The 20,788-nt window shown below is 50.1% G+C and overlaps 1 protein-coding gene across 1 annotated transcript; it reads right to left on the bottom strand.

Moving 5' to 3' along the window:
* Positions 1–2,714: 2,714 nt before the first annotated feature.
* Positions 2,715–19,945, bottom strand: ARHGDIA (Rho GDP dissociation inhibitor alpha). Its single transcript, XM_084647475.1, has 6 exons — positions 19,801–19,945; positions 7,646–7,856; positions 7,022–7,105; positions 5,796–5,872; positions 5,547–5,610; positions 2,715–4,557 (listed from the first exon to the last, which is right to left on the bottom strand). Exons 2-6 carry the CDS (start codon positions 7,833–7,835, stop codon positions 4,358–4,360), a joined length of 615 nt encoding a protein of 204 aa, XP_084503601.1. The 5' UTR covers positions 7,836–7,856; positions 19,801–19,945; the 3' UTR covers positions 2,715–4,357.
* Positions 19,946–20,788: the final 843 nt, after the last annotated feature.

The following is a 20,788-nucleotide window of genomic DNA, read 5'->3' as shown; positions in this document are numbered from 1 at the left end:
GATAGTTCTCTGAAAATATCCACTCAATGTGCAGTGGCAGTCAAAAAAGCTAACAATGTTGGGAATCATTAAGAAAGGGATAAATAAGACAGAAAATATATTGCTCTATATAAATCCATGGTACATCCTGAATACTGTATTCAGATCTGGTTGCCCCATCTCAAAAAAGGTATGTTGGAATTGGAAAAGATACAGAAAAGGGCAACAAAAATGATATGGGGTATGGAACAGCGTCTATAGGAGGAAAGATTAAAAAGAGTGGGACTTTTCAGCTTGGAAAAGAGGAGACTAAGGGGGGATATGATTGAGGTCTATAAAATCATGATGGATATGGAGAAAGTAAAGAAGGAAGTGTTATTTACTCATAACACAAGAACTAGGGGTCACCAAATTAAACTAACAAGCAACAGGGTTTAAAACAAACAGAAGGAAGTATTTCTTCACACAACGCAGTCAACCTGTGGAACTCTTTGCCAGAGGATGTTGTGAAGGCCAAGATTATAACAGGGTTCAAAAAAGAACTAGATAAATTCATGGGGGAAGGTCCATCAATGGCTATTAGCCAGGATGGGCAGGGATGCTGTCCCTAGCCTCGTTTGCCAGAAGCTAGGAGTGGACGATAGGGGACGGATCACTTGATGATTGCCTGTTCTGTTCATTCCCTCTGAAGTACCTGGCATTGGCCACTGACAACAGACAGGATACTGGGCTGGATGGACCTTTGTTCTGACCCACTGTGGCCAATCTTCTGTTCAGAGAAAAGGGCACCTAGCAGCTCACCTTCATCAACGGAGGAAGTCAGTGGCAGAGCTGGGACTAGAATGCAGGGCTCCTGAATGCCAACTCAGTGGCACAGGCACTTCACAATGCCGACCGGCTTCTACAACCCAGCACCTCAACAGACCTACCCTGCTCCCAGGAGCTGGTTCTCTCCCCCGGAGCGTTCTAACCCCCATCCCACACCTCCAGCTACTGCCCTGCCAAGGCTGCCACTCCAGCAGATACCCGCTCACCCCTAGCTTGTGGCAGGGGCTGCAGTTTTGCTTTCTGGCGGCTGAGCACACAGGGGGGTGAGGTCGTATCTTTTAGTGGACCAATTCCTGTTAGAGAGAGAAGCATTTGAGCTTACACAGATCTCTTCTTCAGGCCCGCAACTGTTCCTTCAGAGGGACTGAGCAATTGTTCAGCTGCACCATGGCTCATTGTGATGCAAACAGCCTAATCAGCAGACACCCTATTACACTGGTATACACATTCAGCCGCAGTTTGAAAAGCCAGGCTCCTGGGAGACTGGGATCTTCTCTGCATAGAAATCACATGCCCACGTGGGCTCAGACCAAGATCCAGCAGCAGACTGAGGGACCCACTTACTCAGGTTCAAAATGGTCAGGGAAGACTTAGGCCACTCGCTCCTCGGGCCAGCAGCAGTCCTGAGCCAGGGGAGGAAGAACCTTGCTTTCTAGCACCACCTGGTGGCTGTCTAGTGAGCAGCAGGACACTAAGATTGAATCAGACAGGATTTCACCCTACCACCAACTGCCTCCAGGTAGTTAGTTCTTTAAGGACCAGCTATGGGTCAGTTTATTGCACTGGTGCCGGCCACTGTAACTGACTGGATACTGGGCATCCGCCTCTCCAGGCCAATTTCAGTTCTGCAGTAACCCTCTGCACTAGTGACAGATTAAGTCAGGGCTCACCACCCAATAGGGAAGGCACCTCATCCAGCAAGACCAGGAAGCAGCCTGGGTGAGCAGGGGAAATTAGGACAGCCAGAGCAATAGAGATGGACCTGCACCCCAGCTTGCCACACAGTAAGAGCTCATGTAGACATGTCCTAGGGCAGCACTTAAGATGAAGGGCAGAAAACGGGGTGGCTCTGTCACAAGTAAGTTAATTTCCCTGCAGCTTCCCCCCATCACAATCTGCTTCTCTGCAAAAAATCTTTTGACTAAGATTGCTGTGCTGCTCCACGAACCCCAACCCACTCCCATCGCATCGTTCCAAGCTCCTGGTCCTCACCTTCAAGGTGCTGTGCACTTAACTCTGCCTATAGTCGGTACGTTTCCTCCAGCCTCCCAGATACACCCACAACCAGATTCCTTAATGCCTCCCACTAGCTCCCTTCTTCACTATCCTTTGCTGCGATGCACTTTGCTCTGACACTTGCATCTGGCTCTTCGATATCTAATTCCTCAGGGCACAGGCTTCCTCCCCTTGGTTGCCTGGAAAGCACCATGTATGAACATAGTCCCATTTTAACACATTCTCCCCCCTCCCACTGCTGCCTCTTAGTGGAGGCCACAGGAAAGGCAGGAGCTGATTGCAAGGGGCAGGTTTTCTTTACATACAAACCTTTGCAATAGCAGTGAAGGGGACAGTGTTAAGGGAGAAGCTGCATCTGATGAAGTGAGCTGTAGCTCACGAAAGCTTATGCTCACATAAATTGGTTAGTCTCTAAGGTGCCACAAGTACTCCTTTTCTTTTTGTGAATACAGACTAACACGGCTACTACTCTGAAAACAGTCCTAGGGAAGCACCTTCCCAATCTTTGTTCCCACCACCTCCCAAGATCACTGGGGAAAAGCCCTTCCCAGCACCTGCTGGTGTACAAGGAATTAGTGAATTTGGGGTCCTAGTGATGTCCCCCTCTTACAGGCCACTTACCTTCTGGAGACCTGGAAGAAGAGTAAGAGGATTCAAAGGGACAGCGCATGGTCAGTTTGAAGATTTTATTTAACGGTCATAAAAGGGGAAGCAGATGATGATTCCAAATCTGTTAATCTGGGTCTAAGATTTACAGACAAAATGCACCAAATCAAATTAACAAAAATCTCTCTAAAGGGCAGGGGGAGGGGGAGGAGGAGAGGGAGAGGAAGAGTTGGGGCAGGAGACGTAGCTACAGGAAAACCACACACATTTGGTCCCAGTTCTGGTACAACATCAGTGTTATCAAAGCAACCAGAGAAGATGGCTGCAGAGCTGGAACATGCTTGTCCAGTAGCTGGAGGGTCCTAGAGAGTTCCTGCCCCCCAACTACCAGGCCAGTGTGGGTGTTAGGGATGCCAGGCTGCAGTGCTGTGAGGATGCAAGGGAAAGAGGGACTGCTCTGGGGACATGGAGTCTACTTGTCAAGGCAATAAATACTGACAGGCCAGGCACGAGATTTCAAAGGCAGAACTGATACATAAGGCATTAATTGCTCTTGAATATTTGTCCATTGCAAGCTCTTTGTTCTGACCAAGTTGTGAAAGCAGCTGCAGAACTGAACAGATTTATCCCCCAGTCGAAAACCAAACCAAGAGAAGGGGCAGGAGCTGCCCTGGTATTTCAGTGCTTTACAGCCAAAAATGGCTCCAATGAAATAATTCGGAGGTGACAGCAGCACTCATGACTCCCGGACCCACCACAGTAAAGATGCTGGGGCAGACACAGGAAGGCACTGGACTGTTGAGATCTACACTAACAGGGCCAACACCTCCATAGCAGAAAGTGGGAGAGTTCCACCAGACAGCTTTCTCTGGACATCCCCAGGGATGGCTCTGCGTGGGCTGGGAGCAGCACAGGATGCCACAAGCTCTTCTCCTCTCAGGCCAGCAGGCTCAGGAGAATGGGCCAGCAGCAAAGCTAGTTGTGACTCGTTTCTAATGAGCCAATTCAATGAGAGTGACTGAGGTGAGAGGGCGGCATGCTAACAAACCTATGGGGTGGGAGCTAACAAGATCAGGGCCCCTTCCTAGAGAATGTATGTTACACACATTAAGGCATCATGGTTACAGGAAATAGCCACAAATGAAGCTGCCAGCCAGTGTTCAAGACACTGGCTGGAGGGGAGGGGCAGGCCACAGACATGATTTTAGCCTACAGAAGGGTTCAGCAGCTGCCTGGCATCACAATTCCTCAGCCCCCAAAATGAGGCACCACCCCATGGGCAGGAGCACTAGGAAAAGCCCCCTTTGTGTGGGAAGCAGCTTGCAGAGTCCCTCTCCTTCAGCACCTGCCTGTGGTTTATTCCAATGAAGAAAGGTCAGATGCAGCAATGGGACAAGACCCTGATCAGGGCCCTGGGGAGGGCAGGAAGCACTCCCACTTCTGTGCATGGTGGAGAGGCCTGGGGACAGATGCCCCTGAGGCAGGCAGCTGGAGGTCAGATGCAGACAGCATGGTTTGGTCAGCTCCATTCAGTGATTCTCTGGGGGGAGGGAAGGGGAAGGGTTACTGAGCTGAGCGCTCTTCTTGTTGACTTAAAAAATGGGAAGGGAAGGTGGGGTTCCAATGTCAGCACTTTGGTACAGGGTGGGATTTCTACTGTAGCCACTGCCTGGCTAACTCTTTCTCTGGGGATTGGCCTGTGGAAGGGCTACTCCTTCCACTCCTTCTTGATGGTCAGGTTCCACTCCCAGGACAGATGGTCAGTCTTATCATCATCTGTGAATTTGGATTTGATGTTGTAGCTGCCCCGGGCCAGTATACCCTTGGGGGCTTCCTCCATGGGGGTCAGGAACTCATACTCCTCTGCTCGGGGCCCATAGCTCCCAACCATGTAGTCAGTCTTGTCAACTGGAAGGAGACAGGGGTGGGGTGGAAAAGAATGAGCCGCCAGAGCTGGTGCTGAGGCTGAAGAGCATGAACAGATTCTAGCCCCTCCCGACTGCCATGCCATCTCCCCACAGAAGGCACACGGCTGGGCTCAGAGCTAGGAAATTCAGCTACTCGATGCTAGCTCTGAGCCCCTTCCACATGGGGACGGACACCTGCCCACCCCATGCTGCAGGCCAAGCAACAGGAGGGGAAGAAGCTGCTGTTCATTCAGCACTAAGTTTTGCTTCACTCAAGGCCGATCAGCTCAAATGCAGCCGGAGCCACTGACATCAGGCAGGCCCTTGTACTGCTGCAGAGCCTGAAGCAGGTTTCCCACCCCCAGTGCTGAGCCAAAGGTGCACATGAGGAGGCCTTCTAGAGCAGTGGTTCTCAACCAGGGGGGGCCCACGAACCCTTTCAGGGGGGCTGCGGAGCCCCATGGCTGAAACTCTGTGCTCTGAGCCCCTGCACACAGCCCCTAGCTACCCCGTCCCTGCACCCTGAGCGGTGTTCAGACTTTTGAACTGATTCCCCTCCTTTGAGTTATATTTTTTGGTTGCGTTCCCCAACAGCCCAGACAGGCTAGGTGGCCTCCTGAGTGAGTCATGGGGTGGAGGTGGCACTTCCTCCCTGGACCCTGCTGTGCAGAGCTGGCTCGAGCCCTGCCAGGCCTTGCACTCACCTCCCAAATAGAAATAAAAACTATGCCTATGCCCAAGGGCCCCCCCCCCCCCAAGCCTGGAGCCCCATGCTCCCCTGCACTCCCCACCAGGGCCTGGTGTTTTTGTAGCACGTTGAAGGGGGCCTCAGCAAGGAAAAGGTTGAGACCGTCTGCTCTGAAGTAAAGAGTCTCCTCCCACCATGCCAGAGCCAGCTGGAGAGTGGAGTGGCACATGCATCTCACTGTAGTTGGGCTGGCTGGGAGACCCCCCTTGCAAAGCAACGTCTGGAACAATGGAAGCACTTACTTTTCACTCCTTTCCTGAACGTGTGCTGAATGTACTTCAGCCCCGACACGATCTCCTTGTTCACCTGCAGAGATAAACAAGACCTCACAGCAGAGCGGCCACAGCCCTCCTCATATCCAGGGCAGGGCATGGGCCTGTCTCCCAATGCATTCCTTGGGATTGGTGACCTCCCTCTTTTGGGATGTCTGGTTGCTGTATGCCTGGAGTATACAGACAGGCTTGGGCCAGTGACTCCTCAAAAGTTCTTACCCGGAAGGAGATTTTTATCCGATACTCCACAGCCTCCTTCAGCACAAACGACTGCTTCTTGTAGCTTTCCAGATCCCCTACAGAGAAGGGAGAAGTTTGCTCAGACTCCCTAGGGACTGTGCTGTGGGATGCATTTGGGGTGGGCCCTGTACCAGAGACTGGAGCTATTGGAATATAAAGTGCGAGGCTGCAGGCAGGGGAAGTGTCCTTTCCTATGTGTCGGGTCCTCCCTCGCCCCAGCTCCTGCATTAACTCCTTTGGTTTCCACAGAAGAGTGCACAAAGCCCAGTGTGGGAAGAGAGTCCCAACAAGGAAGAGAAATGTGATTTACTCATGGGTGTCCCTGTTTAGAGACCTCGCCACCTCGCACCCACCCATGCTGGAAGCTACCACCATTTCTAAGTTAGTCCATGCAAGCCCTAAGGAATCCATCTATCCACACCAGAGGATATGGCTCAATTTCAGAATGACTAGCTCTCTTAAGGAGACTCAACACCAAGCTCCTCTTCCCAGAATCAGCAGGAAGAAACGTGATCCTCAAATGGAGTACCTGGAGACCTTGCTTGACTAAAAATCAGGTATCCTAGTGGGACCTCTGGGCTCATTATCAGGATTCCAGCCTCAAGCCACTAGAGGAGGCTGGTGCAACATTCCTCATGGATTAGAACCCAGAGAAGCCTTTCATTCAACCGCTTATTTTGGGGCAGTATTTTTAAAAAAGTTCTGGCAACAGTAACTTGTTTGTGGAGCCATTTGGAATACTTCATTTGGCGTAGGGCTCAGTCCTGCCCCCCCATGGCCTGAGCTGAGTTTGGTGGGAGGAATGAGGAGTTATGGCAGGATTAGGTCTGTGGGTTTCCTATCTTTAGAAAAGCAGTGAGCCAGCGCTTGCCAAGTGGCTCCTGGGCTCCTCCAGCTGCTGGCATCTAAGTGCACAACCAACAGGAGTCCAAAGGCACTGTGCTGGGGCCCTTCACACTGCAGTTCAGGTACAGGAAGCAGAGAGGCTGCAGTACTGACCACCAGGCTGGAAGCCCTAAACTCACAGGAGCCTGGCCCCCTGCAAGTTATGTTTGGAAATACAGGTCACTTCCACCTCTGGGCTCCAGGCCAGAATGGACAGTGGCCCTAGCCTGGCCCCCACCAGGGCTCCTGACTGTCTGCACTGAGCTAGCCAAGGCCTGTCCCCCTCAGAAGGCAGAACGCAGTGCCCATCTCCTGCTTACCTGTCAGGTCCAGGTCCAGAGGCCCAGGGGCAGTGGCACAGACCAGTGTCAGTTTGGTCACGACCACGTTAGGAGTGCTGGGGTCTAAGACGAAGAAGAGGCTGTTAGACAAGTCCTAAAAGTGCTAATGACATCCCCACCCCAAGGCCCAGCCCATCTACATCCTGCTCTCTCCCTTCACTCAGTTCCTGGAAACGCAAAGGAGCACATAAGAACTAGAAAGAATGGGCCTGCCTGGAGCAGAGATCCAGGGTTCCCCTTGTTTTATACTCAGGGCAGAAAGAAGTCTCAGAATCTTCCATTCAGAAGGAACATCCCAGAAGATATCGACTCTCAAGCTTTATTCAAAGGACCAATGACTGACTTGAGCTAGCCAGGTAAAGACTGGCAGACCAGACAGCTAGCAGCGCTCATATTGGAGGGTTACTCCCAACTGATCATTTGCATCCTCGAGTTAAAGCTGGGCTTTCAGCAGCATGTATGAAGAGATCTGGGAGGAGGGTAGGAGAGTTCTTAGTGTCTGCCTGAAGCAGTTAAAGGTGTAGAGAAGGGGTCTTGGCTATTGTAGCTGTTTAATGTCTGCACAGATAGAACCACATGCTCCGAGATGACACCAGGACTCACCAGTAGCTACGTTCACAGAACCCAGCAGAGCCTCCTTGTATTTGCGCAGGCTCTCATCATCCTTGTCCAGCTCCTGGATCTCTTGGATGCTTTTCTGGGCAGGTGGTTTGTAGTTGACAGAGTGTTCATCTTCCTCGTTCTCTGCTGCAATCTGGGCCAGCTGCTCTGCGGTCGGCTCCTGCTCTGCCATCTTTACACACGTGAGTTACACCTAGGAGGGGAGAATGGGAAATGGAATCAGTGGCATGATGCAGCTGTTTCCCGCACTGCTGAGAAGTCCTGCAGGGCTCCTCAATAGATACCTCATTCCTTCCTTGGCCACAGCAGGGTTCCCCACAAATAGTTGGCCAGTAACTCCAGCTTTCGGAGGGGTCAGTTCAATGCACCCTTGTTCCCAAAAGCCTTTGGGAGGTCTTGGTGTTCTGGGAATGTCCTACCCTACCCCCTGAGACAACTACCTAGTTCTCTACAGTGTGTGCCCTCTTACAAGTGCCCGAGTCAGAGTCTGGCAAGCAGGTGCAGAATCTTTGGTTAACCCTTGGACTCCCAACTGCACCAGGGGGTGGGGAGACTTCAATCTCTGCATTTTGTTTGTCAAATTGCCAGGACAAAAGATAACTTTTCGAGAAGTGTGATTAGATAAACCCTTTGCACACAAGAACAGCAGAGTGGAGAAACCCAAAGAGTAGATCTGGGGCCTTTGTTACAGTCTGCTTCCCTACAGCACTCAAGTCTATCTAAGAAGAGATGTTCGCTCCATTGTTGGCCCAAGTCCCAGAGGCCTCAGCAATGATCAACAGGCCTGTAGCTCAAAATGCAACTGGATCAGTCTGTTTTAAAAGGGGCACTGTCTGTCCCCAAATTGCTGGGAAAAGGCACCTGCCTTGGCTGATCTCACACTCAGTCCTTTCCAAAGGTCTGAGCCAAGGCAAGGCCAATGAAAAGCAGCAGCTATCTGATTAATAGCATTTGTACTAACTTAGCTCAGTGGTGCAAGTCTCCAGCCACTTTCTGAACAGGCAATAGGTAGTGGTGTGTGGAGTAGCCATCGTTAAGGGTGAAGCTCCATTCCCATTATAAAAGCCATTCTCCACTCCTACCCTACAAGCCCCGTCTCAAGCCTCACAGGCCACATCATCCAAGGCAAGGTTTTCCCTCAGAAAAATATCAGAAGAGTTTAAAGTCAATGGTGAAGACTTTGAAAACCCATGACTGTTTGCAGTTGGGGAGCCCACTACAGGGAAGCTTCAAACACTCCAGAAGTATCACCCTTTACAAACAAGCAATGAAGGGATCCAGCCATTTCCCCAGCCTTTAGCTGGGTCTACACTTAGATCGGACTCGCTATTCAGGCTGTGAAAAATGCTGTTCCCTGTGCAGTGTGATTAAGATCAACCTCACCCTCAGCGTAGACTCAGCCAGGCCAGCCTAGCCACCACCTCTTGGAGAGGCTGGTTAAATATATCAATGGAAAAACCCCTTCTGTCAATATTACAGGACAACTGCAGCATCATAGCTGTACTGCGGTGGTGTAGACATACCCTAAATCCTTCATTACTCCCATTCACCATTTTGCCTCCTAAAATTTTGCATATATAGATGCAGAGGTCAAAACAGATAAGACAATTATAAAATCCTGTTCATTATTCAAGGGAGCCATTCCAATATACTGCATCACGTATACTACAAAAATACAAAAATACTCCATACTCAATACAGTTAAATACAAACTTGTAAGGACCATATACACCTACCACACCTCTACACAGATACCCAATGGTTGGTGCTTGAAGCTAGACAAATTCAGGTGAGAAACAAAGCACAATTTAACAGTGAAGGAATTAGCCACTGGGAAAACTCAGCTAGAGATGAAGAGGATTCTTACTCATTCGAAGTCTTAAAATCAGTATTTTATTTTATTTTTTGAAAGATATGCTATAGCTCAAACAAATTCTGGGCTTTATGCAGACGTTACTGGGTGAGATTTTCTGGCCTATGTCAGGCTAGATCATAACGGTCCCTTCAGATCTTAAAAATCTATGAACCTTCTAATCAGCACGTTTCATAACCAAAGATCAATTATTTCATTTCTACTCCCCCAATAGATCAGCCTAAGGAAAAAGCTCCCAGAACTCAGACATGACACACACCCTGGGATTATATATCAATTAGTTTCTTCTACTACACATCTTATACATGCGAGTGACAACAGCATATATTGCATTCTAGAAAGAGATACGTCAAGGTCAGGTATAGAGTGAGTCAGATGGAGAGTGGGGACCTGGCTGGACCCGTTCATTTCCAGACTCCTTTGGGAGGAGGTTTTAGTAAAGGAATCATAGAATATCAGGGTTGGAAGGGACCTCAGGAAGTCATCTAGTTCAACCCCCTGCTCAAAAGCAGGACCAATGGAAGCGTGTGGGGGTGCTAGATGGACTCCAGTGAAACATTCAACCAGGACTTTTATGCAAGTCTTGTTTGGGAATAAGACTGAGGGACCAGTTCTGCTCCATTTTGTGATGTTCTCCACAAACTCTCTGATATATGAGAGAAACAGCCCTAGCAGGACCATCAAAATAGACAAGAGAAAGTTCTAGCTGCCAGGGCTCTTGGGTCCAAGTATGGCTGTTCACGTAGCCTGCAAATCAACCAAAGAGACTACAAACCCAAGCATGGCACAAGCACAGAATCTCCACCTGGGAAGAGAGCTGTGCATTTCTGATGAGCTGGCCAAAGCTCCCAGGAACTAGCTTTTTGGGCTGGCAGTTTCAGTGTGCTCTCAGTCAGCACATTAGGGTGCTCACGCAACACATACAGACTTGAGGTAAAGATTTTCTGCCTACTCTGGCTAGCCACAGGAAAGCATGAATCAAGCATGGAGCAGCTTCCTCTATTGAGGATGGAGTTGCTTTTCTAGCATCTTGACAGGGTGGCTGTGATGCATTTGGTATTGAGAAAAGCTTCAGGATCACATCACAAGGCAAGGAGAGAACAGCAAAAGCATTCAGGATTATTCTTACACAGGTTTTCTAACCCAGGGATGGATGGGAAGCAGGCGGCTCTTGGGGGTGAACAAGAAAACTTTCCATGGCCAGTCTGCACTTGATATTCCACAACTGGCAGCACTGACCCAGCTGCTGGGCAGATGCTTCTGCTGCCACTGCACCATTGTAGAGGGCCTCTTCAGACTAGATGACCTACTGTCCCTTCTGGCCTTAATCTATGAATTCAGTGGGAAGATATCTTATCTCTGGTATATCACATTTCACCTGTTACCCCAGTACTGAGCCCAATAATATGTTTGGCTGATGCAACTTTTAGAAAGGCATCCATCTAAATCTGGATTTGAAGACCAGAGATGAAATCCACCATTTCCACTGGTTAACCTTCCAATAGTTAATCAACCTCATTGTTAAAAAACTGCCTTATTTCTAGTTTGTCTGGCTTCAGTTTCCAGCAATCGATTCTTGTTCTGCCTTTCTCTGCTAGACTAAAGAGACCTTTAGTAGCTGGTATTTTCTCTCCATCAAGATATTTACACACCACACCTTTCTGGATAAACTAAGCAGACTGGTCTCACTCCAAGGCATTTTCTCCACCCCTTATATTTTTTGTGGCTTCTTTCTGCACCCTCTCCAGGTTTTCAAAAAATGTTGACTCCAGAATCGTACACACTACAATCAGTTTGAGGTAAAAACCACCTCCTCATTCCGACTCACTACTCCTGATTTAGACAACCCAGGGTTACATTAGCTCTTTGCTGCAGCATGACCCTGGGAACTTGTCCACTCTGACCCCTAAATTCTTTTCAGAGTCAGTGCTTTCCAAGATATAGTACCGAATTTTACAGGTATGACCTACATTTTTTGTTCTAGATGTCGCACCTTTTATTTGGTGCATCAATGAGCTTTCTTTGAAGGGGCCCAGCTTATCAAGTGATCCAGATCAGTGGCTCTCAATCTTTCAGACTACTGTACCCCTTTCACGAGTCCGATTTGTCTTACGTACCCCCAAGTTTCACCTCACTTAAAAACTACTTGCTTACAAAATCAGTCAAAAATACAAAAGTGTCGTAGCCCACTACTACTGAAAAATTGCTTCCTTCATTTTTACCATAGAATTATAAATCAGTTGGAACATAAATATTGTACTTACATTTCAGCGTATAATATATAGAGCAGTATAAACAACTCATTGTATGAAATTGTAGCGTGCGCTGACTTCACTAGGGCTTTTTATGTAGCCTGTTGTAAAACAAGACAACTGTCTAGATGAGTTTAGTACCCCCTGGAAGACCTGTGCGTACCCCCGGTTGAGAACCACAGATCTAAATCACTCTGTAGGACTACCCTTTCCCCATTTACCACTCCATCACAAGTTTTTATCAGCATCCGATGAAGTGAGCTGTAGCTCACGAAAGCTTATGCTCAAATAAATTGGTTAGTCTCTAAGGTGCCACAAGTCCTCCTTTTCTTCTTACTGCAGAGGGAGAGTCTCCTGTTTTTCCTTGGTGGATGATGCAGCCATTTGCTCCCAAACTCCAAATATTCCCCTCATACCAGAGGAAGGGAAGCCTCCACTTTGAGTTGTCATAATTAATCACTAATTAAACCTCAAGTCAGAGTAAAAGGAGCCAAGCTATCCAAAGGCAGAACTTGAATCCAGAAGTGAACTCCCCTGCGGACACTTGTTAAAGAGGGCCAGTTAGAGTGCCTTTCTAAGGCCATTCACTACCTGCACTCAGGCCAGTGCTGGACGCTGGAAAGTTGTCATAAGTTCAACACAAAACACAGCAGGCCAGCACAGTGCTAGAATGCAGCTCCACCCAGTCCTCCACTCAGCTCCGGAAGCTGGCTTGGCTCTGCACGGGTGTGTCCACAGGCTTCGGACACTACTGAAGAGCTGCTGCTGCCATCACCACGACCAGCTGCAATCTTGCATTGGTCAGAGCAGGAAATCAGTTCAACAGGCCTCTGTCTGCACCCAAGCATGGGGCTGTGTCCCATTTGCTCACCCCCCAACAAAGCAGCTGGGGTGTCTTGTGTTTTCCCCTCCCCTAGCAGCACCTAGTCTCCATCAGCACCATCTTCCCAAGCATTAGGCCCATTGGCATGGATGGACGGGGACACCAGAGCGCCTGGACGAACCTGGATACTTTAAGGACCATTGCAGTCCTCCATTAGCCACACAGGAACCAGCCCTTTCCCTTCCTCTCACACTGATAAACTAGAGAATTTTGAAGGCCATGAAAAGCTGCTACAGACAACAGGTGGGAAAAGCAAACCCCCGCCCGTCAGTCACCTGGGAGGTCAGGGCTGTTACACCCAGCAGCTCAGGATAGGGCTCATCTCTCCTCAGAAGAAATGGACTATGCTAAAAAGCACAAGCCTGAGGTCACAATTCCTCAGCTGCTTCTTCAGGAAAGGCACCAAGCCAGAAAGGAAGGAGACTTCCGGGCACACAAAGCTTTTCCCAAGGCCCTTGACCTCTTCCTTTGGGTTGCAGGGAGAAGCCATTTACCACAGTTCAGGGTTAGTAGGATAGAGGGGGCCTTAGGGTAACTGGCACTTTGCTGTTCATTTCTGGGTGAAATTGCTAGGCAAACCAAAATCAAGGCATCAATTGTAACTGAACTTCCCAGAGACACCCTATGGCCTGTGCTCACAAGTCCCATACCATCAGGCGCACAGGCCTAACATCTTCAGCAGGCATAGGACCTCCTGCAGAAGAGGCAGCGGGTCCCTTCCCCCATCCCTCCAATTCCTTCTTCTAAGGACTAGAGCTCCATTTAACCAATAAAATGACTAATGTCCTGATGTGATAACTGATAGTGTGCGACAGATCAAAGGTCAAACCTCAGGCATTACTGCAGGGAAACTCCCTTCTCAGGCACCTTCAGATCCTAGCTGCTTAGGAAATGCTCACTATTAGAACCTTCTGTCCTACAGCTGCTGTAATGCACCTACAACGTGACCGTTGCCTTACATGGACTGTCATTTTCTTCCTGGTCTGAGAATCCTTTCCATACTCCTGGTCACTGCCATTGTCCTGAACACCGGATTCCCTCCCGCCAGCCTAGCATCTCATCTCTGATCACCTTCCTTCGGACTCTCCCAAGTTGCAATTTTCAACTGCAAGTTCAAACCAGGCACATATTTAACTACAGACAGATCACCATTTACCATGATGTCACCTAACAAGAGTCTACAGTACTGAAGAACCTCAAGCCAGTTCTGGCAGGACCTTCCAGGGTCTCTCACCAAACTTGATCTGTAACAGAGCTAAAGAGCCTCCAAGCTCCTGAGAGATTCCGATTATCTAGAACAGGGTAGCACGTGCCTGTTGCTGGCTAAAGCCACTTCTGAGTGGGAAGAGAACTCCTAGACTCTACTACTTCTGGAAGAGTCAGGCTCTAGACTGTCTTGCTCCAAGAAATGATGCAGCTGCAGAAGACTTCAGATGCACCTCATGCTAACCAGAACTTTGGAGATCACAAAAGATGAACCAATGCTTGTGAGAAACTGGAGCAGGCCGAATCACTCTTCTAGCAGATGTCAGAGGGTAGCCGTGTTAGTCTGTATCAGCAAAACCAATGAGGAGTCCTTGTGGCACCTCAGAGACTAACACATTTATTTGGGCATAAGCTTTCCTGATGAAGGGGGTTCTAGTCCACAAAAGCTTATGCCCAAATAAATGTGCTAGTCTCTAAGGTGCCAGCTAGTTTTTTCTTCCTAGCAGAGGGAACTCTTACTGTCTTTATCCCTCTATCCAAGAGCCCTGCTGTTTCAAAACTTACAAACTGTTAGTTCCTCCAGGGTTAAGCAGGCAGGACATGAGCACTAGAAAGAGACCCAGGCTCCTAAGAAACTGCAACCTGGCTACAGTTACAGCCTGATTAATGATGTGGCAACCAAGGAGCTAGCAGTATTGCAAGGGAGGACATCAGTCCCTGCTACCCAAGAACTTTGCTGGTGAGAAGACATGCCACAATTTCTGCCTTTTACATGAACAATTCCCAGAACAGAGACCTCTACAGAGCAGACCTCTACACGCTCTACATTAGAAGTTCTGTGGCCCCATCCCTGCTCAAAGCCCTTAGACACTACTGGAATACAAATAAGTAATAACAGAGTTTTACAGAAGGTTCCTTCAAGCGAGATACAATTCTGGTTGGCCTGTGTTATTGGTAAATGTGTTATGCCCAGTGAGGAAGACTGCGGGTCAGAAATGAGTTTGGGCTCATCACCATGGTAACCCATGGTGGCAGCAACATGGATGGGTGCGTCACCTGGCAAAGAGTAACTAAGGACTCACTAATCACACCAGCAGGTAGATTGACAGGACATTTCACATGAATTGCTCCCAAGACCATACCCACAAGTATTCAGAAGAAAGAGAAAGTTAGAGCCTGATCATCCCATAGGGAAAGCCCCTCTTATGCCCTGGCACAAAGTTACTGCAGAATTCCAACTGTCAGGATTCCCGCCTTATCTGGGGGGCTTTGAATCCACCCACTGCCCAGTCATCAGGAATAATGAAAGGACTCCACAAGTGCCCTCCATCCTCTCATGCACGCTGCAGTTTGGATCCAAGTGTCCAAGAAGCTTCTGACTGCCAGAAGTTGGACTGGACGACAGGGTTTGGATCACTCAAATTGCCTTTTTCTCTTTAGTCCCAGATGCTTCAGAGGGAGTAGCCACTGTTGGAAGACAGGATACTAAGCTAGACGGACCACTGGTCTGACCCAATATGACCATTCTTATGATCTCTTTGCAGATGACCCAGTTTGGGTCTGCAGTAAGTACAATCGATAATGCTCAGCAAGTGGGGAGCGGTCAGTCAGTCACGTCAAAACCGTTAGCACTCAATGGCAGAGGACTCCAATTAGCTGTGCTCCCCGTTAAGAGCTCTTGTAGTCCTGTACTGAGCAGAGGTAACAGTCTGAATTCTGAGCATGCTGCAGTCTGGTTAGTGACACCAGTTAATGCACAAGCTTTTCATCATGAGCCACAGCTGCACATATTGACAAGAATAAAAGCAAAAAGTTTGGAGAGTCTTTGCTTATTTCCCTACTGGAAACATTACAATGCCACCCCACAGTGTGGTACAACTGATGATGATGGAGTCTCATGTCGACATAAGGGGATTCTACAAACCCTATAAGTGAATGATCTACGCAAGGTCAAACCAATGAAAAACCCACAAAGCTGGTTACACGTGGAACAGACAAGACTGTCCATGACCATTGCAGCCGCTTTTATATTTGCTGTGCGCTGTTCACATTTTTCACATAAAATGTTAACACACCTTGCATCAAATGGTTAACAGCAACATGACAAATCTGCTACCGCCTTGCTCTGTCATGGGCTGTTGCCTCCCAACTGATGGGGTCAACCTGATACGCTTTCAAGTCCGACTTTATTGGGTCTTTACACTGTTTGTACTGGCCACCATGAGAACAGATGCCTTGCATTATTTGACCATAAAACATGGTCTTGGATACTCATGAGTTGGCCATACAAGTGAGATTCCCAAACCAAAGCAGCTAAGTTTCAATGAGCATGCTTTGAATGCCTGACATTCAAAAAATGATGAAGGATTTTGATAATGGGAATTTTGTCACACCAGTCGGCCCTGCAAATGGAACAAATGCGGCACACATGGGACTAATCAAGTTTCCTAAGGTAGTAGCAACATGTTGCCAATATCTCACAACCATGTAAACCTGTCGCAAGTGCGACTGCCCAATAGGCAGCTTACTGCTTATTTTGATGCCCCTATTGTTCCATAGGTGGTACAACTAGTACAGGGCTAGAATAACTGGGGTGCTAAATATTAGGACTGAGGTGCACTGCAAGAACTCTGGGAAACATAGGACTGACACAGCAGAGCATTCTGGACTATAATTGTAGTTTAGGCCAGAATATACGTGCTTCAGGTTGCTGGGTTGTGTGGGAGCCACAAGGCTGTATTAGTAGGGTGTGCTGCAGGTGAAGCTTGAGAAACAGCAACAGAACTGTGTAGGGAATGCTTACACTGCACTTCCTATACTATGCTAAGCTGAGCTCAGCACTACTGCAGTTTCATATACTTAGTTTAAAAAAAGGGAAGCTGCCATTTTCAGAGCTGTTAGGAAAGAGGCTGGGAAACTATGGAAGAGATCATAGAATATCAGGGTTGGAAGGGACCTCAGGAGGTCATCTAGTCCAACCCCCTGCTCAAAGCAGGACCAATCCCCAATTAAATCATCCCAGCCAGGCTTTGTCAAGCCTGACTTTGTCAAAGCCAGGCTTTGTCAAGCCTGACCTTAAAAACTTCTAAGGATGGAGATTCCACCACCTCCCTCGGTAACACATTCCAGTGTTTCACCACCCTCCTAGTGAAAAAGTTTTTCCTAATATCCAACCTAAACCTCCCCCACTGCAACTTGAGACCATTACTCCTCGTTCTGTCATCTGCTACCACTGAGAACAGTCTAGAGCCATCCTCTTTGGAACCTCCTTTCAGGTAGTTAAAAGCAGCTATCAAATCCCCCCTCATTCTTCTTTTCCGCAGACTAAACAATCCCAGTTCCCTCAGCCTCTCCTCATAAGTCACGTGTTCCAGTCCCCTGATCATTATTGTTGCCCTTCGCTGGACTCTTTCCAATTTCTCCACATCCTTCTTGTAGCGTGGGGCCCAAAACTGGACACAGTACTCCAGATGAAGCCTCACCAATGTCGAATAGAGGGGAATGATCACGTCCCTCGATCTGCTGGCAATGCCCCTACTTATACATCCCAAAATGCCATTGGCCTTCTTGGCAACAACGGCACACTGTTGACTCATATCCAGTTTCTCGTCCACTGTCACCCCTAGGTCCTTTTCTGCAGAACTGCTGCCTAGCCATTCCGTCCCCAGTCTGTAGTGGTGCATGGAATTCTTCCGTCCTAAGTGCAGGACTCTGCACTTGTCCTTATTGAACCTCATCAGATTAGAGGATTGGGCCAAAAGAAATCTGTCTAGGGCCCTCTCTATCCTATCCCTACCCTCCAGCATATCTACCTCTCCTCCTAGTTTAGTGTCATCTGCAAACTTGCAGAGGGTGCAATCCACACCATCCTCCAGATCATGTATGAAGATATTGAACAAAACCGGGCCCAGGACCGACCCTTGGGGCACTCCACTTGATACTGGCTGCCAACTAGACATGGAGCCATTGACCACTACCCGTTGAGCCCGACAATCTAGCCAACTTTCTATCCAACTTATAGTCCATTCATCCAGCCCATAATTCTTTAACTTGCTGGCAAGAATACTGTGGGAAACCGTGTCAAAAGCCTTGCTGAAGTCAGGGAACAACACATCCACTGCTTTCCCCTCATCCACAGAGCCAGTTATCTCATCATAGAAGGCAATTAGTTTAGTCAGGCATGCCTTGCCCTTTGTGAATCCATGCTGACTGTTCCTGATCACTTTCCTCTCCTCTAAGTGCTTTAGAATTGATTCCTTGAGGACTTGCTCCATGATTTTTCTAGGGACTGAGGTGAGGCTGACTGGCCTGTAGTTCCCAGGATTCTCCTTCTTCCCTTTTTTAAAAGATGGGCACTACATTAGCCTTTTTCCAGTCGTCCGGGACTTCCCCCGATCACCCTCTCCTTCCCCCCACCTCCAACTTCTGATGGGGCTTTCACACAGTGGAAGCAGGTACATCAGGTACCTTAACAATCAAACCGCATACTCTTCATGCATACCAACTTTGAAATGCACTGTGTCTAGAACTGCAGAAGAAACAGCGGGACTTACTTTAACCATTCTAACAAGGCAGGAAGGCAACACAGGGAAACCACTTCCGGATTCCCCATCACCAGAGCAATCCAAAAGCAAGCAGTGAAAATACCCCATTTGAGAGAGGCTAGGAGAGCACTTTGCTGGTTGGGAAGTACAAGGATATGAACATTCATTGCACTTATTAAACGATACTCAGAAAAGCAGGTTGCCACTCAGATTCAACTCTGAACTTAAGAGCAGCAGCACACAGCAGTAATGAGCCATCATAAAGCTGTTTCCCATATACAAATGCTCTGAGTCTAACACCTCAGCAGTCCAGAGACTTCCTCCCACTGAAGTCTAGCAACAACTTTTAATTTGCTCCTCCCACATCATTGCACCAGTTTTTAAAAGACTCCACCATCAGGACTCTAAGGACTGTGCTGTGAAGTGGGTGAAATTCACACTCATGTTGTGCAGCCTCTCTCCACTCCAGGTACTAAAGATAAGCTATAACGGAAGAACACCTAGTTAGTGTCCTTTACAAAGTTTACAGTACATAAAAACCCTGAAAAAAGTTCTGCAGTTCTTATATTAAGAATTCTGTTTGATATTCTCACTGAATAGTCTGGATGACTGCAAAACTACATATGCCCTAAAAACAAACCTGATTAAGCAAGAAGGGAAATGGTTTTCCCTTTATTCTTAAACGGTATTTAATCCACAGCTAAGAAACAGCTGGAAGAAGAGATTAATCAACAAGCCAACTCCTTCAAGGAAGGCTTTTGGATGCACCCACTTCATGACTCCGGGCTGTCAAAGAGATTTCCAGCAAAACAGCCAAGTCGACTTTAGATTCCTGTTTTTTCAGGACAGCCAAGAAGGTGTTTTTGAGACAGCGCAAGCCCAGGCGCCCCTCCCCTCCCGCTCCCTTGAACGCTAGCCAGGACGCCAGCGAGAAGAGATCCAGAGACCAGGAAGTGCCCTCTGTTCCCGACCTCCAGCGCACAGGCGCCGTTTCCGCGGCTGCTCGCCGCCCCGCCCGCGCCTGGCTGTGGCCGCGATCCCGAAGGAGCCGGTGACGGGAGCGGCTCCGGGGCCTGCTGCCAGCGGGCCCGACACGCTGCCGGGCCCCCGCCGCGCGCGCACGCACAGGCGGCCCCGCGGGCCTCGCACCCCGCGCGCCTCGCACCCCGCGCGCGGCAGGCCGAGCACGTGCCACCGCCGGCCCCTGAGGGCGCGAGGCGCGGTACCAGCGCGGCGGAGGGGACCGTGCGCCAGGCCCCAGGGGACTCCGGCCCGGGCCCGACGAAGGGCCCCCGCCGCCGCCGCCACGCCCCCGCCGCCCCGGAGACCGAGAAGGGCCGCAGCTCGGGCCCGCCCCGCGCATCCCAGCCCCTCCCTACCCGGCCCGTTCGCCTCCTCGCGCTGCTGTGACAACGCTACCCAGACCCGCCCAGCCGCCTCCGCGCGCGCCCCGCACTTCCGGGCCGTTGCCGTCACTTCCGGTTTTAAGAGGACGGAGCCCAGGGCCTCACTTCCGAGCAGGCCCCGCCGCGCTGATTGGCCGGAGGAGAGCGTGAGGGGCGCGCGACCGACAATAGAAATGATAGAGTTCGGCCGCTGGAGAGAGCGTCTCCTGAGGCTCCGTTACCCTCCTGGCTTGGGAGCGGGGGACTTCCGGCCTCTTAATTGTTAGCGGAAGCCCTGGGGCTGACGGGCGGGACCGGAAGCACCGAACCTGGACTTGAGCCCCTGCGCTCTGACGTCACGGCGGCGGGCAGCGGGGCGGGAGCGTGGCTCGCGCTGGGGCGGGAGCTGAGCCGTGCCGCGCGCGGGGCCTGGGCTCCGTCCAGCCTCGTGCCAGCTGCGCGGGGCCGGAGCCGGAGCGCAGCGGCCTGGGGTTCCCTCAGCGCCGCCCTCCCCGGCGCTCGGCGGCCCGCTCGGGTCCGTTTTCAGCTGCCGCCTTTCCCCTTCCGGAGGGAAGCGAGTTAACGCCCCCGCTTCGCGTTCGCTGCGTTTCCCCAGCCCTGCCAGCAAGAGCCGGGGAGCGGCGCCGCCGAGAGGCAGCTCGCCCGGCCTCCCCGCTGCCCCGGCGGGGGAAGGGAAGCCCGGGGCCCGGGAGGAGCGCACAGGGGGTGGCCCCCGCTCGCGTGGGGGATCCGCGGGGCGTGAAGAGGCTTCCCAGAGTCCCCTGGAGCGGGTGGAAGGGGATCCCAAAGCCCCTTTTCTGAGTAGGCAGCAGGGGTCCGTGGTCGCCTGTGCCGGAACAGGGGAGCTCCGGAATACCGTTGTCCCGTGCTGGAAACCTCAGGAGGCTCTGCTCAGTGGGGTGTTCCGCCTTTGCCAGCATTATCTGCCTGTGGGGATGCACTGAGCCGCTCCCTTTGTCGG

The sequence above is a fragment of the Lepidochelys olivacea genome (assembly GCF_965140295.1).
Source record: "Lepidochelys olivacea isolate rLepOli2 genome assembly, chromosome: 14".
NCBI classification, from domain to species: domain Eukaryota; kingdom Metazoa; phylum Chordata; order Testudines; family Cheloniidae; genus Lepidochelys; species Lepidochelys olivacea.
Note: the sequence above shows the minus strand (reverse complement) of the source record. Positions and strands in the feature narration are given on the sequence as shown.

Coding starts and splice junctions, on each gene's coding strand:
- ARHGDIA (XM_084647475.1), bottom strand. CDS start 7,835: ATGGCAGAGCAGGAGCCGACCGCAGAGCAGCTGGCCCAGATTGCAGCA. Junction 7,106..7,645: donor TTCTGTGAACGTAGCTACTG/GTGAGTCCTGGT, acceptor TCTTCGTCTTAG/ACCCCAGCACTCCTAACGTG. Junction 5,873..7,021: donor TCTGGACCTGGACCTGACAG/GTAAGCAGGAGA, acceptor CCTTCTCTGTAG/GGGATCTGGAAAGCTACAAG.